The sequence below is a fragment of the Setaria viridis genome, chromosome 1 (genome assembly GCF_005286985.2).
Source record: "Setaria viridis chromosome 1, Setaria_viridis_v4.0, whole genome shotgun sequence".
In the NCBI taxonomy this organism is placed as follows: Eukaryota; Viridiplantae; Streptophyta; class Magnoliopsida; order Poales; family Poaceae; genus Setaria; species Setaria viridis.
This window is the reverse complement of record NC_048263.2, coordinates 31,165,477-31,188,354: the sequence shown is the minus strand read 5'-3', so window position 1 is coordinate 31,188,354 and position 22,878 is coordinate 31,165,477. Positions and strand designations below refer to the sequence as shown.

Sequence of the window (22,878 nt, the reverse complement as noted above, 5' to 3'; positions counted from 1 at the left end):
CACTTAATGTACAAATCCTCAAGTAAAATGTTTGTGAACCCAGCATAGTCGATGTCGCAACTCGTTCGGCTGGCTGCTGCGTTCGGCTGGCTGGCTGCTGTGGCAGAGAGCTGCTGCGTGCTGCAGCTGTTGCGGCAGAGAACCGAGCAGCAGCAGCCAGCTGCAAAGCAGCCAGCCGAACGAGCTGAATGATGCGAATAGGAAAGTCCCACACACACAGGACCCACCTAGCAGCAACTGTCACCCATACGTGGGCCATAGGTAGCTATTTGTCTCACGGGTGACAAAATAGTTGTTCTAGGACTTGGGGCCAAAGCCGCAGGAGGGCAGGAGGCAACACACAAAAACACATAAGGGGGAGCAAAGGCCACTACTGCAGGCACTACGATCTCATCTAGTAAACGTGATACGCCGATTACTACCTCAGCATCTGTTCATGGCTCCAACCTCTGCGTAGCAGGCTACCAGGTAGGGCAAGTCACCCCCTCGCAGTCGCGATGAAAAGAGAGAAAAGAATACATAGATGGCAAATGCTTGAAACCACCAACAATCTCCCCTTTTTAAGAAATGATTTGCCACAAAATATTTGGTTATTCACCTGCTGTGTCACGGTTCTCATAGATTTCAGAGTCTCTCGCCTAAAGAACATCACCGGGAAAAATACTCTTGTCAGGTTCTTAGATGAAAATGTTGGAACAACTCTTTGGAGAAAATATATTGGATCAATATTTTAGATAAAATGCTGGATCATTTTAACAAAATAATGTTGGACCAACATTATTTTCAAAAACAATATTGAGGTTAGAAATGTTGGATAAAGTCTTATAAAAACTATTGATCTAATAGTTTAGAAGTATTGCCCCTAGCCGCTTCGCTTATACTCGTTAGCATGATCATAAATCACAAATGTTAAGAAAAGTTGGTGAATGTAAAAGAAAAATGTTGGTGAATGTCAAAAGGTGTTGTGTTGAGCCAACACTTTAATGATAAAATTTTGGTGAATGTCAAGATATGTTGGGAAATGAGCAACGAAAAGTAAATGAAAACTGTTGGTGCATGTAAGGAATGTTCAAAGAAAAATGTTAAATAAAAATGTTGGTCAATGGCGTTAATGTTGCACCAACACTTTAAAAAATGTTGGTGAATCAAAAAATGTTAAGAAATGCTAAGTAAATGTTGGTGAGTGTAAAAATTTTAGTGAATATTAAAATATGGAGCAAAAATTTTGGTGAATGCCTAAAAAGTAGAGAAATGTTGATGTATGTAGAAAATAATATTGGCTCATGTCAATAATGTTGTTTGTGGCAATAAGCACGTTAATGATAAATGTTGGTGAATGTAAAAAAGATGTTAAGAAATGTTAAATAAACATTGGTGAATGTGAAACAAAACTCCATTCAACGGTTCAACAAAATGAAGCGTGCATGAGTATGTGCTCAACAACGAAATAGAGAATAAGAATAAAAAAGAACTCCATTTTAGGAAAAATGAAATAAAGAAAGTATAGTCTAGCAAAGAAGAGAAGTCTGGCGTCGAGTAGCATCACTATTGGGCATTGGCTACCGTTGAAAACGTTGAACAGATTCATCGGCGACAAAAAAAAAAACTTGGAAAACTTGGGTGGTACACGGGCCAACGAAACAAATATGGGCCGGAGATGATCGGGCCGCGCACATAGGAAAAACAAAAGCCGTAAGCCCCCCGGAGGAAAACCCTCTTCCACTCGCCGCCGCCCGCCGCCCGCCGCCGCCCACGAAAATGGCTGCGCTCGCGATCCTCCTCCGCCACAGCCGCCGCGCCTGCGCCCGCGCCCACGGCACCACCCTCTCCCGTGCGCTCTCCACCACCTCAGCTGGCACCGAGCCCGGCGCCCTCTCGGTGTCCGACGCCACGCGGCGCCTCCGCCGCGAGCACGATCCGGACCGCGCGGTCTCCATCCTGGAGGCTATCGACAAGGCCTCCATCTCCGCCGCCTCCACACGCCACGCGCTCTCCCTGGCCGCGCGCCGCCTCTCCCGCTCCGGCCGCTCCGCCGACGTGGAGGCGCTCCTCTACTCCCATCTCCCCGCGTCCACCACCGAGCCCCACCTCGCCGCCGTCCTGTGCTCCTACGCCTCCGCCAACCTCCCCGAGAAGGCCCTAGAGGCCTTCCGCTCCGCTGCGCCGTCCCTCCCGACCCCCATCTCCCCGCTCCCCTTCAACGCCCTCCTTTCCACCTTCATACGATGCCGCTGCCACCGCCGCGTCCCTGTCCTCTTCTCCGAGCTCTCCAAGGAGTTCTCCATCACCCCCAACGCCACATCCTATGGCATCCTTGTCAAGGCCTACTGCATGACCCGCGACGATGTTAAGGCGAAACAAGCCTTGGATCAACTGCGTGAGCAAGGTATCTCGCCGACCACCAATATCTACACCTCACTGATCGATTCAATGTATAAGCAGAAGAAGACTGAGGAAGCTGAGCACTTGTGGAAGGAGATGGTCGAGAGTGGATGCAAGCCCGATGTGGCAGCTTACAATGTGAAGGCCATGAACTATGGACTGAATGGGAAGCCGGAAGAGGTACTGGAGGTGATGATGGAGATGGAGGCAGATGGAGTGAAGCCAGACACCATCACCTACAATTTCCTTATGACTAGCTATTGCAGGAGTGGAAAATTGGAGGATGCCAAGGTTCTGTACCATTCACTAGCTGAGAAGGGGTGCTCCGCGAATGCTGCTACGTACAAGCACATGTTGGCAGCGCTGTGTGCCCATGGTGACTTTGATGCTGGGTTGGGCATTGCCAAGGAAAGCTTGAAGAGGCACAAGGTGCCAGATTTTAAGACAATGAAAGGGTTGGTTGAGGGATTGGCAAAGGGAGGTAGGGTGGCTGAGGCCAAGGAGATTATTGCCGAGGTGAAGAAGAGGTTCCCAGAGAATTCGATGTCTGGGTGGAAGAAGCTTGAGAAGGAACTTGGGTTGGACTCGGATAGCAGAGACACTCAGTCAAAAGGTACATCTGGAGAAACTGCTGTGGAGTCAAAGTCTGTTGCTGCAGACGCACATGAGCTGGAAGGATCTGTCATTGAGGAAACTGCTGTATCAGAAGAATCCAGTGATGATGAAGTGCCTGTGCCTGAGGTATCCTCTAGTAAGGAAGTGCCACAAGGTCCCGCTTAAGTGGGTATTATCATGTTTGTCGAGTTTAATGTGTTTAGGATGTTTGCATTGGGCACATTCTCTACGTTGAGTAATTGTGATGCTGCTCTGTGGATGTAAACATAGGCCTTTCAGATACAGACTCGTGAACTGCTAACATGAATAATAAGTTATTGGACGTGCTGGCTTTTGGGATGAAAAGATGCCTGTTAAGGTGGTCTGTAATGATGTTTTTTTATAAGGGCTTGAATGATGTTAAGAGGCTATTGTTCTGGTGATGCTTATCTGACATTATGAGCACATATATTTCACGGTTTTCTTAACACTGCAGTTTGTGTATCACTGTTTAGTTTGTGTTGTTAGAAACATATAGTCAGAATTGTAGTATGATGTTAGGAATTGCTGAATCATTTGGCGACAAAGACAAACCTGAATCACCGCATTGATTTGGAATTGTTGTTGCCTTCCTCTGGGCCTTCATACAAGCAGCAAAAGGATAAGGCTTGTTCATTTGTCATTGTGAGTGCTCTGATGGTGAGAGGTAAATCTGCTGGAACTGTATTGCTTGGTAGCTTTGGCACGTTGCATTGAGTTCGCCATAGTCCATTTCCAGACTCGTGCAGCTTGGAATCTCTCGTATCCAACTTATCCAAGAAATTTTGGCATCCATCTTCTGTTATACGCTATGTTTTGTCTGAATGTCTGGAGCTTTTCCAGTAAATGGGCATAGATTGTGAGAAATTTTTGCATCTATCTTTCTGTTAGATTACTGAAATCTCCGTTCGAATTGTTTCACAGGAAAGAACTAAAACCTATATATCTGGAGTTTTTCAGTACATGGAACCAATTAACTAGTGCGTGCATATTTTTATCAAGTGCTAACAAAAACACTTCCTCATAACACATGCATTTCAGCATCCATTTTCCAAATTTATCTTAGACTTTTAACAGAACCGTGGTACCTCAAAATTAAGAGAACACTCGATAATTATTTCATCGTCAACTACGGCATTTAGGATGAACTGCAATGCGCAGCAGGCTCAACAAAAAAGAAGGTGTAACGTTACCACATCCACATATGCAGCATCCAGGCTGATTAGTCCATGATTTAACAATGTGGTGCTACAGTAACCATTTGCTAATGATGGATTAATTACCCTTAATAGATTCGTCTCACGAATTAGACTCCATCTGTGCAATTAGTTTTGTAATTAAACTATATTTAGTCCTCCTAATTAGCATCCGAACATCTGATGTGACAGGTGCTAAAGTTTAGCACGCCAAACACCCGCTAGGTTTTGTCACAGTCTCACAGACGGCTCGAATGAATCCTTCTCGCAGTAGCAGGGTCAAGACCACTCAAGTGTCAGGTACCGTAGAGTCCTTTTCAGGTCCAAGTACGTCAGTACCGGACATGCGTGTCATCAGCGGCAAAGCATCATTTACATGCCGCCTTAAACACAGGTCAACGAGCTAGTAGCGCCTAGCAAGAGCTACACTCAGGATCAGCTCGGCAGGACTCAGGATCAGGACTCTCGGTTTCTCCGTTGCCGTCCCCGCCGCGCATCTTGTCCAGACCTCGGCACACCGCACACTCTCCCGAAACCGGCGGCGACGGCCGGATGGCATGGCACGCGCAGGCCCGCCATAAACTCCTCGTTGCAACATCCAGGCCGGATCGTTACTGAACCGGTGAGCGCCAGCCGCGGCAGCTTGCCGTGCCGGGGCACGTATCCCAAGTCCCAACGGCAGCCGCGCCGGCCGGCCGTGCCGGATGGGGTAGTAACCTTCAGGCTGGCAAGAGGCAGGGCTGGCTTCCGCTGTTCTAGAATTAGTTGGGCCGGCAACGGAATGGTTAGCTGCCGTCTGACGACGAGTGTTTCGACTAAGCCCCTTTTGGCATGGCTCATCCCAAAACGGCTTCACCGGTGAAGTCAAAGCCGGTGAAGCTAAAAAAACTGGCTTCACCCGGCTTTTAGTTCATTTTAATCCCAGCTTACAAAACGGCTTCCCACCACCGTGCCTCGATTTGCGTAAAATAGACGAAGTTAAAGTCGAAATAAGCCGTGCTAAAGAGGGCCTAATTGGGGATTTGGGGTACTCTGGAAGACTGAACGTCTCAACCCATTCAGTTAATCAAGCCACCATTGTTTAATCCGGGCTACTAACAAACTGACATACCCACAGATAACAACAGATAATAAAAATGTAAGAAATTCTATCCAAAAGTCACGGCTCGGTAAATCTCGCTGTCGCCGAGCCGTGGCGGCAGCGGCAGCCGCACTGTTTATAAGCCTCGGCGCCTCCAGTCATCCACTGTGCTTGTCCACTTTCTCAAGCTCAGCACCTCAGCCCTCGGCAGACGGCAGCTGCCCAGGCTCCATTATAGAGGGAACTTTGTCCGCACCGCGCGGACCAGCCGGACACCACACCACACACACGCCACCCGGAGAGGCTGCCATGGTCGCGGGCGAGAAGCGGGGGCACCCTCTCCTGAGGGGCGGGGGCGCGAGGAGGGAGCGCTACACCCACGGTTTCTCGTCGTCCCAGATGGCCGCGCTCACCGCGCTGTGCGGCGCGCTGGTGCCGTCCCTGCCGCCGCCGGTCAGCCGGAACGGACACCATCCGGAGGAGGACGGCGGCCGCGGCGGGGGCGAGCGCGGCGGCAACAAGGTCGTGGAGGAGTTCCTCCTCGCCTCGGCCGCAGACCCGCCCGTGCCGGACGAGGTGGCGGAGCTCATGTCGCGGAGGTGCCTCCCGGAGGCGCTGGCGCTGGTGCGCGCGGTGCTGTGGCTGCTGGGCACGCGGCTGGGGGCGCTGGCGCTGTGCGGGGCCCGGTGCCTGTCGTGGCGGTTCCCGTTCGTGCGCCGGTTCGCCGAGCTGCCGCCGGAAGAAAGGGAAGGCGCGATGCAGCGGTGGAGCCGGCAGACGCTGCTCCCGCCGCTGCGCATCTTCTTCCTCATCACCAAGGTCTTCTGCCTCTACGTCTTCTACTCCTGGGTAAGCCTCCGATTCAACCTCAAGTCTGGTGGTCCTCCGCGCGCGGTAGAAAACAACACGGGTGGGTTCCGCGTCGTCGATTAGCCTCCGCTGTCCGCTAGCTAGCTGCACGGTAGCATCGAGCACGGGGCGACGCCGATCGATGAGGCATGTGATGTGCGTGGGTGCCTGAGCGGCGGCCGCCAGTGGCTATGCCGTGATGAGTGGCCGCTGGGCATGTGCACCGGCAAGGACCACAGGCAGGCCTGCGCCGCGCCTGTGTCAGCCAGATCGTCGCGGCGGATTTGTCCAACCGGCGCCGTCCTGAGAACGTTGACGTTGATGATGAGGCTCCCTGGCCAGTGGCCCATCCAATTGCTTCTGCCGCCGCGCGTCCTGCGCTGGACGGGATGCACGGCGGGCTGCTATGTCTAGTTCCCATAGATGGAGGAAGACACTGTTCAGTACTCCACGTCGTTGCTAAGATAGAGGAAGGGGAATTTAGACTTGACGCCGAAAGCACGCTTTCTGGGTCTGTCTGTATTCAATGTGCCTCAAGCCCGCCTCAACTTTACTAGTATTAAATCTTGATAATGCCAACATGGAAAGGAACGTGCAATAATTCTGTCTGAAGATCACTGGCTGTGATTAGTGAACGTAAGCAGAAATTCTAAGAGTAATGATGATATCAACTGACCAACGAACCCTGACAAGGACGCGTACGCTCAATCGCTCATGTTGTCAGTGCGGTGGATGTGTGCGTCAATTTCTTTCTGAAACCCCATGTGTGTCGTTGCTCTGCAGACCGACGAGAACTCGGAGAACCCGCACTGGCGCGCCACCGGGTACAGCCCGCCGCTGGCCGACGAGGAGCATGCGGCGGCGGCGGAAGAAGGGCGTCCCGAGAAGCGGCCCCTCGACGACGGCGTCGTGGAGACGACCAACGAGACCGACGCGTCCCTGGCGGCGTCGCTCGCGGCGAAGGGGCTCGCGGTGACCGAGGACGCGGCGCGGAACGTGTGCAGGGTCGAGTGCGACGTCGTCATCGTCGGGTCCGGCTGCGGCGGGGGCGTGTCGGCGGCGGTGCTCGCGGGGGCAGGATACAAGGTGGTCGTCATCGAGAAAGGGAGCTACTTCACGGCGCGAGACTACACGGCCGTGGAGGCGCCGTCGATGGAGCAGCTCTACGAGGGCGGCGGGTTCGTCAGCACGCTCAGCGGCGGCGCGCTGATCCTGGCGGGGTCGGCGGTCGGCGGCGGCACGGCCGTGAACTGGTCGGCCTGCATCAAGACCCCCGACGAGGTGCGCGCGGAGTGGGCGCGCGACCAGGGGATCCCGCTGTTCGCCACCGACGAGTACGCCGCCGCCATGGACAGGGTGTTCGAGAGGCTCGGCGTGACGCAGGGGTGCAACGAGGAGGGGCTCCAGAACAAGGTCCTCCGCAAGGGGTGCGAGAAGCTCGGGTACAAGGTGGAGTCCGTGTCGAGGAACTCGTCGGAGGGCCACTACTGCGGCAGCTGCGGGTTCGGCTGCCGCACGGGCGACAAGCGCGGCACGGACACGACGTGGCTGGTCGACGCGGTGAGCCACGGCGCGGTGATCCTGACGGGGTGCAAGGCTGAGAAGCTGCTGCTGATGGAGCGCGCCGGCACCGGCGGCGCGGACGGCAGGGCGAAGCGGTGCGCCGGCGTGGTGGCGAGGAGCACCAACCCGGCGGTCACGAGGACGCTGGAGGTGCGCGCCAGGGCGACCGTCTCGGCGTGCGGGTCGCTCCTGACGCCGGTGCTGCTGCGCGGGAGCGGGCTCAGCAACCGGCACATCGGCAAGAACCTCCACCTCCACCCGACGGCGCTGGTGTGGGGCTACTTCCCGGAAAGCACCACGGCGGAGCCGGACCTCAAGGGCAAGATGTACGAGGGCGGCATCATCACGTCCCTGCACAAGGTGGAAGGCCCTCCCGGCGCGCCGGCCCGCGCCATCCTGGAGACGCCGGCGATGGGGCTGGCCGCGGCGGGGACGCAGTTCCCCTGGGTGTCAGGGCGGGACATGAAGGAGCGGATGCTCAGGTACGGCCGCACGGTGCACCTCTTCTCCCTGGTCAGGGACCGCGGCTCCGGCACCGTGCACGGCGAGCGCCGGGTCGCGTACCACCTCGACGCCGCGGACCGGGAGGACATGCGCGAGGGCCTGCGCCGCGCGCTGCGGGTCCTGGCGGCGGCGGGCGCGGCGGAGATCGGGACCCACCGCAGCGACGGGCAGCGGTTCGTGTGCCGGGGCGCCACGGAGGCCGCGCTGGAGGAGTTCCTTGACGGCGTGGACGTGGTGCGCGGGCCCAAGTCGAAGGCCGAGGCGTGGAGCCTCTTCTGCACGGCGCACCAGATGGGCAGCTGCCGGATGGGCGCCACGGCCGCAGACGGCGCCGTGGACGCGCGTGGTGAGAGCTGGGAGGCCCAGCGCCTGTACGTGTGCGACGGCAGCATCCTGCCGAGCGCCGTAGGTGTCAACCCCATGGTCACCATCCAGTCCGTAGCCTACTGCCTCGCCACCGGCATCGCCGAGTCGCTCAGGCGCGACCCGGCTTTCTGAGAAGAGCTACTGATGTTAGCACGCCCGTGAAAGCACGTTTACCTCTTGAAATGTCCCTGTGTATTGCGAAATAACTCCATAGTGATTCATGATCCGCGTGATGGATAATAAGAAATTCAAATGAAGCAAATCATCCTCTTCCGTGTCCTGCGTACGTTGCCATTGTACGCTCACATCAGGGTCATACCATGCTCTCGTTTGACACTGCTGTGGCTAAAACAGCTTCAGTTGTCGCTTCTTTGGCGGAGCAGGTTTTTTCTCCTATGTGTCTGATTGAAAAAATATTTGATAAGACAGCTTCTTTTATACTTGTTTAAAATAGTTCAAAATATGAAATGTCCATACTACCCTTTTCTTTTTTCCTTTTCCCTCTCCCATTCTTTTTCTTCTCTTATTTCCCATTCTCACCCGCGCCTTATCCATTCTCTCCACTATTCCCCATCATCTTTCCGTCACCTCCCCTATTCTGTGCGCCCGTCGGCCTCCCTACGTCCGCTGGCCGCCTTGCGCGTGCCTCCCCTAGGTGGGTTGTGCCCACCGGCCGCCAAGCTCGCTCTCCCGCATCCCCTGCATCCATTGACCGCACGCCGTGCGCCGAGCCCAGCCTCCTGTCTCCCCTGTGTCCATTGGCCTCGCCGGCGCCTCTCCTCTCTAGCCCCGCTTCCCGCCTCTCCTCTTCAGCTTCGCGCCAGCGCTGATGGCATCCTCCGACCTCCCCGCACCCGCGCCATTCTCCGACCCTGCACGCCTGCCCATGGGCAAGATGGGGACTTTGGCCCCACGAAGGGGATTAAGTCTCGAGAAGCTAGGTTTTTTAGCTTCTCCCTCTCTCAGCTCCTCTTAGCGGAAATCACGAGGCTTCTTGAGCGGAGCCGTTTCCTTTCTGCCCATTTGGCAGGACTTCGTTAGAGGATGGTGGAGGAACCACTCAAGATGTGGTGGAGGAACCACTCAAGATGCCTTGTCAAAGGGAGCCTTACACACGAAAGCTGCACATACAACCCCGCTCCAATGGAAATGATTCAAAATCGAGCATGTGAAGCGCTCATAGGAGGGCTCCTAGATGATGGCAACTATTCAGTGCGAGATTTTAAAACATGATGCTGAAACTTCGTCAACCGATCCGCTGTCCACCAAGTGTACATACAGAACAGTGCATTGTTTAAGCACAAGGCGACAGCAGACGCCAAGCATCAGGCAAGGCCTCGTTTAAGCACAGGCTCGCAGCTGCGCACTACAGCCAGAAATTAAAGAATGGAACAGAACACAACCCATGCAAAACATATGTTAGTGTTATACGGTTACACTAACACCTCAGTGGCATAAGCTTTACTTTGCCAAGCAACTGATGCTCTACAGTTATGATAAATTGACATTGCGCTCTACAGTTATGATAAAATTGACATTGTATACTAGCAAACCATGACGATTTCAGGGGTCATGTCAATCAAACTCCCCTCCGGTCATGGTCCATCAGACCATCAGTTAAGCATCCATAAACAATGAACTAAGCAAAATTGCAGCAGAAATTAAGAAAAATGATCACATCAATTTATACGATTGAGCCTTTGCTAACCAAGTTGCAAACCTGCATAGCAGCATATAAAGCGAGAAATGTACTCATTAGGGTAAAATGTAATGCATTTGAAAAGTAGTTGCCCAATCGCACCGATAAATGTTTATTAACATGAGACAACAGCGTTTCATTCCGTTTTGGCACTGGCAACGTTTAACAGGAAAACTCAAGCCAAAATAACCCCTCTTCAAAAAAGATGAGTTCACAACTTCAGCCCTGATCCGAAATCCGTAAAAGAGCATTGCTCATCTTGTAAAAAGAAATTTCAGACTGATACACTACAGTTATTTGACGGATGCCTTTACAGCTTTTTCTGCTGCATCATCAAGATCTTCTGCTGTGATTAGTGTCATTCCACTTTCCTGCAAAACAAACATAAAGACCACCAATGAAGCACGGGTGTTTTTCAGACAACAATGCACAGCTTTTGCACGCACACAATACACTATTATCAGCAGTTCTAACCTTAAGAATCCTCTTTCCTTGGTCGACGTTAGTGCCTTCTAGCCGAACAACAACAGGAACCTTCAGGTCAACCTGATAAGGGATAGGAAAATGAATAGTGGTGCTTGATACAAGAGGTATATATAGCGCAGAGCACTAATTAACAAGACCCTTAAACTCAAGGAACACGCTGAAAATGTGAAGAAAATGAATTGGTGAACTCAAGGACCATGTTGGTGAAAAATACTTCCAAATTCCAATTATGCATCATACAATAAAAAGGATAAAATATTTATCATCACATTTCCATTTAAGAAGAACCACTACAAGGAAATCCTCTCCGGCAACCATACTTAACAATACGCAAGATTGTAAAAACACAGAACCAAACTAATTAAGAAAAACAATTGATGAGGTATCACAAATACTTGAAGAGATAAACAGCTTCAAAACAAACACTTTTGTTGGGTTCCCTATAGTTGTAGAGTCAATGATCCTTCCCCACTGCCACCCTACCACTGATGCTCCGCGCCCATGGCCCATGCGTGCTCCTTTCCTCAGGCGCCTGCCTGCGAGTTGCCTCCCACGCTCAGCTGCAGCTATACTTGTGCGCCCGCCCATGGCCATCCTGGCACTCCGCATCGCCCAACTGACCGCGGCGTGCCTGCTCGTGTCACCTGCCACTGGCCGCCACGAGTCGCAGAGTCGATGCCTCACCGTGCTGCGCCTGTGCCTGCACTTTGCCAGTTCGCTGCCACTCGCTCGCAGCTTAGGTGGCCTTGATTTCCAAGGGGAGAGCGCGGCAGGGTAGCCCGGCACCCAGATTTCCGTAGCCACCGCCCTCAATTTGGCCCGCCGCCGTTGCTCAGGTTCCTCCCATCGTGTGGAACGGTCAGTAAGGAGGCTCACGGGATTGATTGGATAAGGAAGGGGTAGTCAGGTCCTTTCCCTATCCTGTAAATGTGTTTTCCTTTTCTTTTTTTAATTTATCTAATCTAGATCTATCTAACGGACATCCAAACTAGGGGTGAACGGCAGCTTCAAACCAAAAAAGTAGGGGTAAAATCACAAAGTTAAAAAACAGGGGTAAAATCACCATTAGCCTCCAATGTAGGGGCAGAATCACTAATGTCTCAATAGTTGTATGGAGTTTTGGGCCTAATTGGTTGGGTTCCAATTTTTGCCCAACCAAAACCATGGCATGCCTAGAAATTTTGGCTATCAATTGGTTCATTACCAAAAATTGGCATGCCATTGTTTATAGCCAGAACTAATTAAAGTCACTAGAAACTTCTTGAAGGTTGCCATATATTGGCACTAAACCGAGTACCTAAATTTCTTACCCTAGCTTTGGAATGTCCATATTTTAGCATGCCATGGTTTTGACTGCACAAAAATTGGCACTAAACCAAGCAGGCCTTTTTTTCCCAGGGCAAGGGAACCACCACAATGAATTAATGACAATTTTATCATTAAATATTAAGAGTTAGAGGAACAAGATTGAAATAAAGATTCACTTGTACTGTATGCACAGTGGTAAATTTATGAAAAATAAAGAAGCTCCTGGGGAAGACAATCGTTGCATGAGTACATTGATACTTAGAAAAGAATATGCCAAAATTGACAGGACTAGGGACCGACAAAATGTACCTGTTTAGCAGCATTTACAATTCCACTTGCTATCACATCACATTTCATGATGCCCCCAAAAATGTTCACTAGAATTGCCTTCACTCTATCATCTGAAGTCAGTATCTTAAATGCTTCCACAACCTGGATAGAAAATTTTTATAAGATATGCAGTGTTGAAACATGTGCGGCAAGCAAACTCAAAATTGACACCTAAGTATTAAGATGGATATCAATGAATTCCCAGTCTCTATCAGGTAATAATATAACTTTTTAATCTACTCAGGATAAAAGAAGGATCAATAAAAGTTTAACATGATATTCACTTTATACCTGACCCTCTGATGCACTTCCACCAACATCAAGGAAATTGGCAGGTGTTCCACCATGCAACTTGATAATGTCCATGGTAGCCATGGCCAATCCTGCTCCATTCACCATGCAACCAATCTCTCCATCAAGACCAATGTAGTTCAAATCTGCTTTGGCAGCAGCAACCTGTACAGGTAGCGATGCCAATCCTCAGAAAAATGGTTTAAAGGCAGAAACAAGCACAAAGATGTCTTCAAAGAGAACTCAACACAAGAGAGAGAAAATGAAGGATGAAAATGACAAGCAACTCTATACCTCCCTGGGGTCTTCCTGTGTTGTATCGCGCAGTGCAAATATTTCTTTCTGTCTAAATGCCGCATTATCATCAAAGTTCAACTTTGCATCAGCAGCAACAAGCTTGTTGTCAGCTGTCTCCGCAAGAGGATTTATCTACCCACATTAAGCATACAAATTAGAATAAATGCATATCTTAAGATATTAAGATAAGCCATAGAAAGAGAACCATTTCTCACTGCATACCTCTAGCAGTGTGCAATCACACTTGCAGAAAAGTTCATATAGCTTCTTAATCTGTTCTATAGAAGACTGCCTGTCTGCTGCCTTTAGCGCTAGCCCATCAACAACTTTAGCAGCATCCTCATCTGTGATTCCCTTGAATACATCAATAGGAACCTGAAATTCCAATTGATTGAATTTCCACATACAAAAATATCAGCATGTCAGTTACGAACATAATTTCAAGAAATAACATGTAAATATGATATAAAAGGCATACTGATCCCACAATCAAATTAGGGAACTTAACCTTGATAATCATGTCAGGATACTTCTCTGCTAGATCTTCAATACTGGTTCCTCCCTTGCTGCAGGCAATAATGAGCTGAAATGGACGATAAGCAATGAGCATTAGGGAAAAAAGAACTTGACAAAACACATCATCTCATTTCAGAAAAGAGACTGACAATATGCATTACTTTTGATTTGGTTGATTTGGTCACCAAAATGCACCGACATATTTAAAGAACATTAGAAAAAAGCTCGCTAATGGAAATATAAAATGAAATGCAATATAAAGTGTTATGTGATAAACAGCATACCGGACCAGCAGATTTCCTGTCAAGGGTGATGGCGAAGTACATTTCATTAGTAAGTGACAGTTTCTCACACAAATAGACCTGTCCAAGAGGATGAAAAAGTATTAGGATCCACAAATTTTTATCCTCAAAAGGTATTGCCCGCGAAAAATACAAGGTAGTGATTTTAATACATGACAGCACAATTAAGTTAAGCTCTTTCACATTGAAATGCACGTATATATTGTCTTGCATTTAAAAAAATAATTATAAAATCCATGAAAAAGTCAAGGGAGAGCTAAAAATCAGATGTCATGTACACGGCAAGACCTCAACAGGTACTCCCTCCCTAATAAATACAAGTCATTTCATACATTCCCACTGCGTAAAGGTCTGACTACAAAAATCTATGGAAATATGACCTTTATGTAACAAAAAGGATTACACATAAAAGTACTTCCCATGATGAAACTAGTATTATCAATCTTGTATTCTCAATCTACCTAGCTCTTTATGTATTGATTGGCAATACTGAAAAAGTTTGAACAGTAAGAATCATAAAACGACTTATATTTACAAGTGGAGGGAGTGCTTCGTATGATAATGTGCCACGGTTCTGTTGTCACTATTTCACATGAATGTATGAAGATTCGAGAATAAAGAGCAACTGGATATATGCTCCTTTGTGTTTTCACAGGAACTGAATATGTTTTTACAGGAAACTGAATAACGAAGTCTGAACCTCTTATTATCAACATAACAGAATTGTGGAAGGGTCAAAGTCAAACTTGCTAAATGAAAAGATGGTTTGCAAAGGATCTGGCAAAGTCAAGATCAGAAAATAATGGTAAACATGCCAACGGACCGAAAATTAGTTTTCTAAGAGTTTTATACAAAGAGTAACTGAAATTAATGGGTAAAAAGGCAGTGGGAAACATAGCATGAAGCCAATCAAAGTTCAAACAGAATATATATGAAAAAGACAGCTTAAGTTAGTAAGTCATTACCTTGCTCACAATCTTCCCCTCTGGACCAGTTTGCTTTGTGACAAGAATCTGGCCTAGCATTTTACCTGCAGAAAAATATCAGTACAACTCACTCAGTGATGCCCATATATGACTTGACTTGCCCCAAACATAGCAGACACTAAAGTCAACGGAACACACACAAAATCGAAATACAGGAATCCTTATATTTTGCAATAAAGGTATGAATACAGTTATCTATACAGGTCGCAATATTCCTAATACAGATGTGTTAGGTTAAATGTGAAGGTATCAAGGTAATGCTGCCCACTTCATATAAGCACCAAACAATTAAAAGTAAACATTAAGTGTATTAGATCAGAAATCTCTTCATGTGCATAGGAGTGCAAAAAAAAAGATCATAAAACAAGGGACTCAAATTGTAATGACAAAACACATAAGCTACTAGCATGCATAGCAACAACAAAAGCATAAGATATCTCAAGAATTCCAGGAATAACTGTTATATATAGAGATACACAAATTTATGCCTGTTCAAGTCGCAGCAAAGCCAGCAATCCATAGTGAATCCAAGTACATGCTTTGCACAACACTTACTCGCAATTCCTTCAGCTTCCTCAGCCTTAACGATATGGACACCACCTTTCAGCCCACTTTTGAAAGTGCCCAGCCCTCGGCCACCAGCAAGGATTTGACTCTTAACAACTATCTGCAATAAAAAATATGTTGAGTAAGAAACGGTGACTAAACTGCATACTATGAAATGCCTAATCTTCTCTTAGATTATAACAAGATAGGTGCTGCTGAGGTTTATATATTTGTACTTCAACTCCTTAATTAAAAATATATCCTAACTACTTTTTTCATAAGAAGCATGCATGCTTAAGAAACGTCAGAAGGATAGCACATAGTAATGAACACAAACATATGTTTCGATTACTCAAGGGATCTTAAGGCTGTTTCATAACTCCATTTGCACAAATGTACTGAGATAACTGTACTGAGCTCCGCCGGATGTAAACTAATAATTACCCCTACCAACTATGAAATCCTCTTTAAAAACAATAGCCCTTAATCATCTGAAAATTCCATAAATTACAGCATCAGTAAAAAAAACACCAATCTTAGATTGGTATCATTGACATCCACGAGTAAGCAGAAATTCAAAGTAAACTACATTCTAGTCTAGCATCACCAGGGAGCCTGGCATTTTGCATCCACGGAGTGAATAAGATGAAATAACATAAGATAAGGAAGCCATGGCATCGTCACCTCTTTCTCTTCGGGGAATGCGTTCTTCAAGGCGTCCTTGAGCTCCTGCACGGACCCGACCGCCGCGCCCCTGGGCACGTTGATCCCATACTTCCCCATCAACTCCGCGCCCTACAGAACCACACAATCCACAATCCCTAATCCGTCAGCCCCAACTCCAAAATAGCACCAACAAATCCCACAAAACTGGAAGAAAAATGGGAGGGCAAACTGCGGGATCTGGGGGGGCGCGGGGCACCTGGTACTCGTGGATGTTGAGGCGGCGGAGCTGCTGGTGCTGCCATCTCCCGGCGACGGAGAGGGCGCGGGACGCAAGCTTCCCGAGCGATCCGCGAACCATGGCTGCGGCGACCTGGGCGGGGCTGGCTCCTCCGATCCGGAAACCCTACAAGCGTGGAAGGAAGACGCTTCCTCTGCGGTTTCCTCTTTTCCCCCTTCCTTTTCACTCGATTTTCTCTTCCGTTTTCTTTCTTGCGCAAGGGTGCGGCGGCGGGGCTGCGGGCCGGGGGCATTAGACTAGTCCACGTGGAAAGAAAGAATCGTCTTTTTCAGAGACCGACATGTGGGGATCGGTAAACGGTGGGGTGCAGGTGTCATAGATTGATGCAGGGCTGGAAGCGAGCTAAAGTTTGACTCGATTAAGTATAAAAAAAAAGTTTGACTCGATACGTTAATGGGTCGGCCCATACGTTTCACGTACGCAGTATAGTACGGGCCGGCGCATAATAGCACGAGCTATGCGATGCGGCCTGCGGGCCGCGGGCGCAAACAGACGCATTGGTTTCTCAGGAGACAAGCTCGCCATCGATCTCGCCGGTGGCCGGAATTGACGGCGATCCAAACCTCACCGGCGTTCGCCGTGGCGCAGCAACAAGCTTCCCACTCAGCATAATAGCGGGTTAGATTACCTAGGGTGTTTGTCAGCACTTAACACCATAAAATACAGCTTCACTCCACCAACTCCATCATCTTATAGCTCCATTCCACCACCTTAAAAGAATATTAAAAAAATTTGAAGTTGTTGTACATGTTTAGCTGATTGCAGTGCTCCGGCTCCAGAAACATGAGGACTCATTGTTGTACGTGTTTGGCTGATTGCAGTGCTCCGGCTTCAGAAATACGAGGACAAATATTGTGAATAGTGTATTTCACCCTTTCCGAACGGGTGTAAGTGTTCTCGTTTCTCCCCTCCTCTTTCTCTCTCTTCTCTTTTCAGTTTTGGACGAGAAATCAGTTTTCCAGCAGCCCCAGCATCCCGCGGCCCACCAGCAACCTCAGCGTCACCACGGCCGGCTAGCGGCTACGTCACAGCCCGGCATCCGCGCGGCCAGCTCGTAGCATCCTGCAGCCTCGGCGCCCTGTGACCGGCCAATAACCTCAGCGTCCTCATGGCCGGCCAGCAGTTGCGGCACAGCCCGGCGCCCGTGCGCGAGGCTGAGCAGCAGCGCGGGGCGCTACCCCAGCGCCCCCGCGGTGTGGCCCGGCCACCGGCAGCGGTGCAGCGAGGACCCGCGGGCAGCCATGGGGCGCGAGGGCACCGCGGCCCGGCGCTGCCGGGGATAGGGACAACGCGGACCGACGCCGCCGCAGGGGGCTGCGATGGCGCGGACCTGCAGGGCAGGGGCGGCGCGGACCGGCACCACCGCAGGGAGCAGAGGCAGCGCGGCGACGTGCCCACGGCGCGCGGAGGGAAGGGGCATCACATCTCAACCTCAGCGGGTGGAAAAAGTTGCAAGGGAGTGGATCAAAAGAAGTGGAAAACGTAACCGGTGGAGGAGATTGAAGCTTGTTTTTAGCACTAGATCCACGTTTTTTCTCAAGTTGGACGTGTTTAGTAGGAAGTTTTATGTAGTTGGTGGAGTGAAATTGTTTTTTCTCGAGTGAAAACGCCTAAGGCTGTCCTCACCGCATAGCTCCAAACCGCCCTTAACGGCAAATATACAATCCAGAGTCCTACACCGCACAACTCTATCTGCTCCCCAATCCTTCCGTTCGCTACAGGGGATCTACAAACCTAGCGCCCATCCTCTCCACTGCTATCCTCTCCACCGCAGCAGCCGCTCCTCTCGCGGCAGCCCTGCGAAGTGTCCACGTCATCCCCGACGGCATCCTGGAGAAGCCGGCGGTCTCCCTCAAATCCGAGGGCATTGGGGATGGAGTGGAGGAGGAGAGGTAGTGCCTGCCGGAGAGTGCAAAGGCAGGTTAGCGAAGGGGCCGGGAAGCGTCACTCACCCTGTCGGCAGTGGCGGAGAGAGTTGAGGCGGGCACGGACGAACTCGGAGGAGAGCTCTACAGCGCGGTTGCCCATTCGCCATCGACGGAGAAGGTAATCCCTGTCCCTACAGTCTGTGCAGCCTCTAGATCCGGAGGAGCTCGCCCGCCGCGGCCGCTGCGACCTGCCGTTGTGGCCCCGCCATGGTCGGCCCGTCGTCCCTGCTGCAAGCCGCCGCGGTCACCCCCCAGCCCACCCCTGCTCTCGCCCCCGGCACCGCCGCGGCACTCGGCCCCCCTCCCCCTCCTCCGCACCGCCACCTCGCTCGCCCTCGGCACGCCTGTGTGATACTTTCTCCATGTATTCAGCCTCAGAACAAGAGAGTTCGGATTCTTGGGGGATTAAATTGGCCATGTTATGATGAGCAGCAAACCGGTAATTTAGATATTTCACCACACGGGAGTTCTAATCCCAAGTCGAATTTTAAACGGTTTGTCGTCAATTCGGTTGATTCTGGTCTAGTGCTAAGTAATTCTTCTTCTAGTAATTTGAAACATCAGAACCTGTGAGTGAATTAGTCTTTGTTTATCAGGGAGATGAGATTTGTAACTATCACAATCACTCGTGGGTTGGGTCTTTCTGTAGCCGTCTCACTACCATTTGTTTTGTTCCACTATGTCCGTAATAGTTGGAGGCCTGGAGGACTCCCCAAGAATGCTATCAATTGACCTCTTTGGTTTTAATTTTGTTCCTTCTCTATGTATTATGTGATATCAGCATCTAACTTTGATTGATTTTGTTTTTTTCTTGTAACATTTATTTGTATGAAATTGTTCCATGATATGCTTATAGATTTAGAATCTTGCAGTCTTTTCTTCATGTTTTAAAATAGAGCAAGAGTTCTGCCATTCATTAAGATAAAGGGAGCAAAGATGCTATGCTAATTTAGAAATGCTAGGACCAGCAGACCCGCTGCTTAAAGAATTCGGATGTTCTTCTGCTATACTCATTGTACCATTTACTTCATAATAATTTTGATGAAGCTGGTGACGACATTACCGGCTTCGGCCGGGGTCTTCCAATGCCAGGCTTCTATGGAGGGTGGAACCTAGGGTTGCAACCATCTGTTCAGCAGTACCCATTTTTCCAGGGAGGATGGACCGCAGCTCTGAACCAAGTGTCATGCCACTCCCAACTCCAGCATCATCTCATGCTCCCCATACTCAAAATCAGCCTGTCGCTGCAACGGTCGAGAGTGTTGAAGCAGCAGTAATGAAAGAGAGTCAGGGTGATGGGGAAGGAGCATCGGTGGCAGCTGGTCGACGACGCAAGGTTGTACCTAGTCGCAGCAAGTTATTCAACTTCTCCCCAAAAGAAGATGTGTTCCTTGTGAAGTCATGGTTGGAAATTAGCTGTGACCCAATTATAAACACAGGGTAGAAGAAGGAGGGGTTCTGGGCTAGAATTACAAGCTAGTACAATAAGAAGAGAGGTTCCTTTCCTTAGAGAAGTTTCAGATCACTGCAGAGTCGTTGGGAAACTATCAAGGCTGAAGCGAGTAAATTTGCAGGGCACATGGCAAATGTTCTTCGAGTCAATCCAAGCAGGATGAGTGATGCAGGTAAGGTGAGAGAGACAATATGTTATTGGTATTTGGTTTCAACTATAGTTTGCTTCATAATTCTAACATTGTGTACCCTTTTTGCAGACCTCTTTAGCTCTAGCTAATTTTGCAGACATCGAACAATACATGTTTATTTACATGCATTGCTGGGATTTGCTAAATGACGAGTCTAAGTGGATGGAGCTCAACATCAGAGGGGCACGACCTGGAGACGACGATGCAATAGCCGATCACATTCCTACAGTCACCACCAACACTGATCATGACCCGGAGACACCGTCTTCTTAGTACTCAGGGAGCAAGAAGCCTATGGAGAGGGATGCAGCTAAAAGAGAAGCTAAGAAATTAGCCTCTTCCTCCCCGTTAGATTCATCTCAGTATGTTTCAAAGTTGCACGACTTGTCGATACAAAAGATTTCAATATGGCAAGAAGAAAATGCGAAGAAAGGCTCTCGCTATGAGCAAATGGTAGCCATCGAGTCACAGAGGTACGATGAGGTGCGCCAACACAATCAGCACATGGCAGCAATTAAGGAAGAGAAACTGCGGATCATGCGTAACAAAGCTGACAAACTATAAACACACGAGGAAGAGCGCATCCTCGGGATTGATCTGGACAAGTGTGAACCGCGCCTCCGCAAGTACTATGAAAAGAAACAACAAGAGATACTGAAGAACATTGGTGCCGACGTAGACGACCGTGTACACCCTTAAACTAATGTTGTAATGTGTTGCATTGAGGATTGTCCTAATTGAGGCTACCTTGCAGTGGCCGTGTTGTACTACTAATAATTGTGAACCCATGTTGCTGTGATGTATCCAGTTGCTCTTTGCTAATTGAACTCATGTTTTAGTACTGTGTTGCATTAAGGATTGTTGTAGTTAAGGCCAGCTTGTGGCTGTGTTGTATGGACTTGTTGTCGTGATAATAAGCTCCATACATAACAGGATTACAATATTTATGACTCCATACATAACAGGATTACAATGTTCATGACTCCAGATTACAATATTTATGACTCCAAAAGAACCATATGCAGGCAGAGCAGCCACTTGTGCTGGACCATCTTAAAACCTAGATTAGGATAAACCATGCAACATCCATTGGTGTTCGATAAGATCCATCTGCAACTGGCTATGGATGGCAGTATTCTTCAACTTATGATGTTTATTAATATACTCCACTCTCTCTTGGGTTATGATCTGGTATGGAGTAGCAGGAACCCCAACATTGTTGTAGTTCGTGCACTCCGCAAGTTTCCCTTCATCCTCGATAATCATATTATGCATAATTATGCACGCTGTCATAATGTTCCTAATCTGTTCACGATTCCAACCATATGCAGGACCTCGAACAATAGCCCACCTGGACTGAAGGACACCAAAAGTGCGCTCAATATCTTTACGAACTTTTTCCTGCTCCTTAGCAAAGTATGCTGCCTTCATATCCAGGGGATGGAAAACGGTCTTCACAAAAGTCGGCCAATTGGGGTATATACCATCAGCAAGATAATAACCCATGTCATACATGTGACCATTAACGGTGAATGATACCGAAGCTGCTTGGCCTTTCAAACATGCGGAGAAGACGAGCGACTTTCAAAGGACATTAATTTTATTGCAGTTGCCTGGCATGCCGAAATAGGCATGCCATATCCAAAGGTCATGTGAAGCTACCCGCCTCAAGTATCATGGATGGATGCTTCCCACGCCCTGTGAACATGCCTTTATATGCCGAGGGGCAATTGCGCCACTCCCAGTGCATACAATCAATACTTCCCAACATTCCCGGAAATCCACGATGCTCTCCAATTTTGAGAAGCCATGCTACATCTTCCACGTTCGGAGCATGTAGGTAGTACTCCCCGAATACATAAATGATAGCCCGACAAAAATGGTGGAGAGCCTTACGAGCAGTTGACTCACCAATATGGACATACTCATCTACAGCATCAGCAGGTAGACCATATGCAAAAATGCGAATAGCAGCAACTGCCTTTTGCAAACCACTGAGCCCAAGACGGCCAATGGCATCCTCCTTTTGCTTGAAGTAGGAGTCTGCACCTTCAATCGCTTCGACAAGATACTCAAACACATGGACGCGCATTCAAAACCTGCATACAAAGATAAGATATGTCAATGTACTGCAAAGTAGCACATGAAGCAATCCATGACTATCAGATTATAGAAACACACCGTCGACGGAACTGGAACGCCAAGTAAATAGGATTGGGACCAAAGTAGTCATCATGGATCCTCGCATCCCCGACCGCATGATCCCTTTGTCGTATCTGCTTTGGGGACCATCGAAACGACGTCTACGACGAGAGGGTCTAGCATTCTCGAGCTTGAACGACTCCAGTACCTCCAAGTCGTCATCATCAACAATCAAATGAAAATCATCTTCGTCCTCCTCTTCCTCTATCACCCACATTCTACACATGGAAGAACCAAAGCAGCCTGCCATGGCCGTGGAGGGAACAAGTGATGGGGGTGGACAGAATAGGATCTCGATGGAGTGGAGGGAACAGGCGACGAACCCTAGCAACCAGCCATGCCGAGATCAAATCCGGCTATTTGGGCTGTCAGATGGGGCATATGATAGCTCAAATGGATGCTTCTAGGCCATGGCTACTCGTAGCTACAAGGAATCGACGAGGAGCTCACTGGACAGGAAGAAGATGGTGGCGCAGTCCACGCTCGGTGGCGGCAGCGGCAGGTTCGTTTGTTCATTGAGTTGGGGATCGAAATACAGGCGGCTGGTGGCAGCGTTCCAAGGTGAGCCACCTGTACAGGCTGATGGGCCATGTGGGCCATGCCCTGCTTTTAGGCTGCTTTAGCGGAGGAGCGGTGTGCTTAGCCTGAACCTGTCTGAAGTCGATTTGACTATTTAGCTATCCAAGCTTTTTTTTACGGGGCAAATCTCTTTAGTGATAGCATGATGCTAGGTTGTCAATCGTCATAGTCTGATTCTGATACTAGGTAGATTCAGCACCGAACATTATATGTAGTCGAGACACAGT

The 22,878-nt window shown here is 49.2% G+C and overlaps 3 protein-coding genes and 1 pseudogene across 3 annotated transcripts; 2 read left to right on the top strand and 2 right to left on the bottom strand.

The window, feature by feature from the left end:
- The first annotated feature begins 1,724 nt into the window (after positions 1-1,724).
- On the top strand, positions 1,725-3,407 carry LOC117839969 (pentatricopeptide repeat-containing protein At2g18520, mitochondrial). The gene has a single exon (XM_034720417.2). It carries the CDS (start codon positions 1,759-1,761, stop codon positions 3,160-3,162), a length of 1,404 nt encoding a protein of 467 aa, XP_034576308.1. The 5' UTR covers positions 1,725-1,758; the 3' UTR covers positions 3,163-3,407.
- Positions 3,408-5,474: 2,067 nt separating this feature from the next.
- LOC117862586 (long-chain-alcohol oxidase FAO2) lies at positions 5,475-8,836 on the top strand. Its single transcript, XM_034746085.2, has 2 exons — positions 5,475-6,141; positions 6,925-8,836. The coding sequence occupies exons 1-2, from the start codon at positions 5,602-5,604 to the stop codon at positions 8,704-8,706; spliced, it is 2,322 nt and encodes a 773-aa protein (XP_034601976.1). The 5' UTR covers positions 5,475-5,601; the 3' UTR covers positions 8,707-8,836.
- Positions 8,837-10,329: 1,493 nt separating this feature from the next.
- Positions 10,330-16,489, bottom strand: LOC117862595 (succinate--CoA ligase [ADP-forming] subunit beta, mitochondrial). The gene is made up of 12 exons (XM_034746096.2): positions 16,258-16,489; positions 16,020-16,130; positions 15,345-15,456; positions 14,769-14,833; positions 13,786-13,863; positions 13,494-13,568; positions 13,208-13,360; positions 12,983-13,117; positions 12,689-12,853; positions 12,377-12,499; positions 10,748-10,819; positions 10,330-10,644 (listed from the first exon to the last, which is right to left on the bottom strand). Exons 1-12 carry the CDS (start codon positions 16,357-16,359, stop codon positions 10,567-10,569), a joined length of 1,269 nt encoding a protein of 422 aa, XP_034601987.1. The 5' UTR covers positions 16,360-16,489; the 3' UTR covers positions 10,330-10,566.
- Positions 16,490-20,935: 4,446 nt separating this feature from the next.
- Positions 20,936-22,322, bottom strand: LOC140221679 (protein ANTAGONIST OF LIKE HETEROCHROMATIN PROTEIN 1-like; annotated as a pseudogene).
- Between the last annotated feature and the right edge of the window lie 556 nt (positions 22,323-22,878).

Coding starts and splice junctions, on each gene's coding strand:
- LOC117862586 (XM_034746085.2), top strand. CDS start 5,602: ATGGTCGCGGGCGAGAAGCGGGGGCACCCTCTCCTGAGGGGCGGGGGC. Junction 6,142..6,924: donor TCTACGTCTTCTACTCCTGG/GTAAGCCTCCGA, acceptor GTTGCTCTGCAG/ACCGACGAGAACTCGGAGAA.
- LOC117839969 (XM_034720417.2), top strand. CDS start 1,759: ATGGCTGCGCTCGCGATCCTCCTCCGCCACAGCCGCCGCGCCTGCGCC.
- LOC117862595 (XM_034746096.2), bottom strand. CDS start 16,359: ATGGTTCGCGGATCGCTCGGGAAGCTTGCGTCCCGCGCCCTCTCCGTC. Junction 13,118..13,207: donor GTGATTGCACACTGCTAGAG/GTATGCAGTGAG, acceptor TAATGTGGGTAG/ATAAATCCTCTTGCGGAGAC. Junction 10,645..10,747: donor AAGGAAAGAGGATTCTTAAG/GTTAGAACTGCT, acceptor TTTGTTTTGCAG/GAAAGTGGAATGACACTAAT.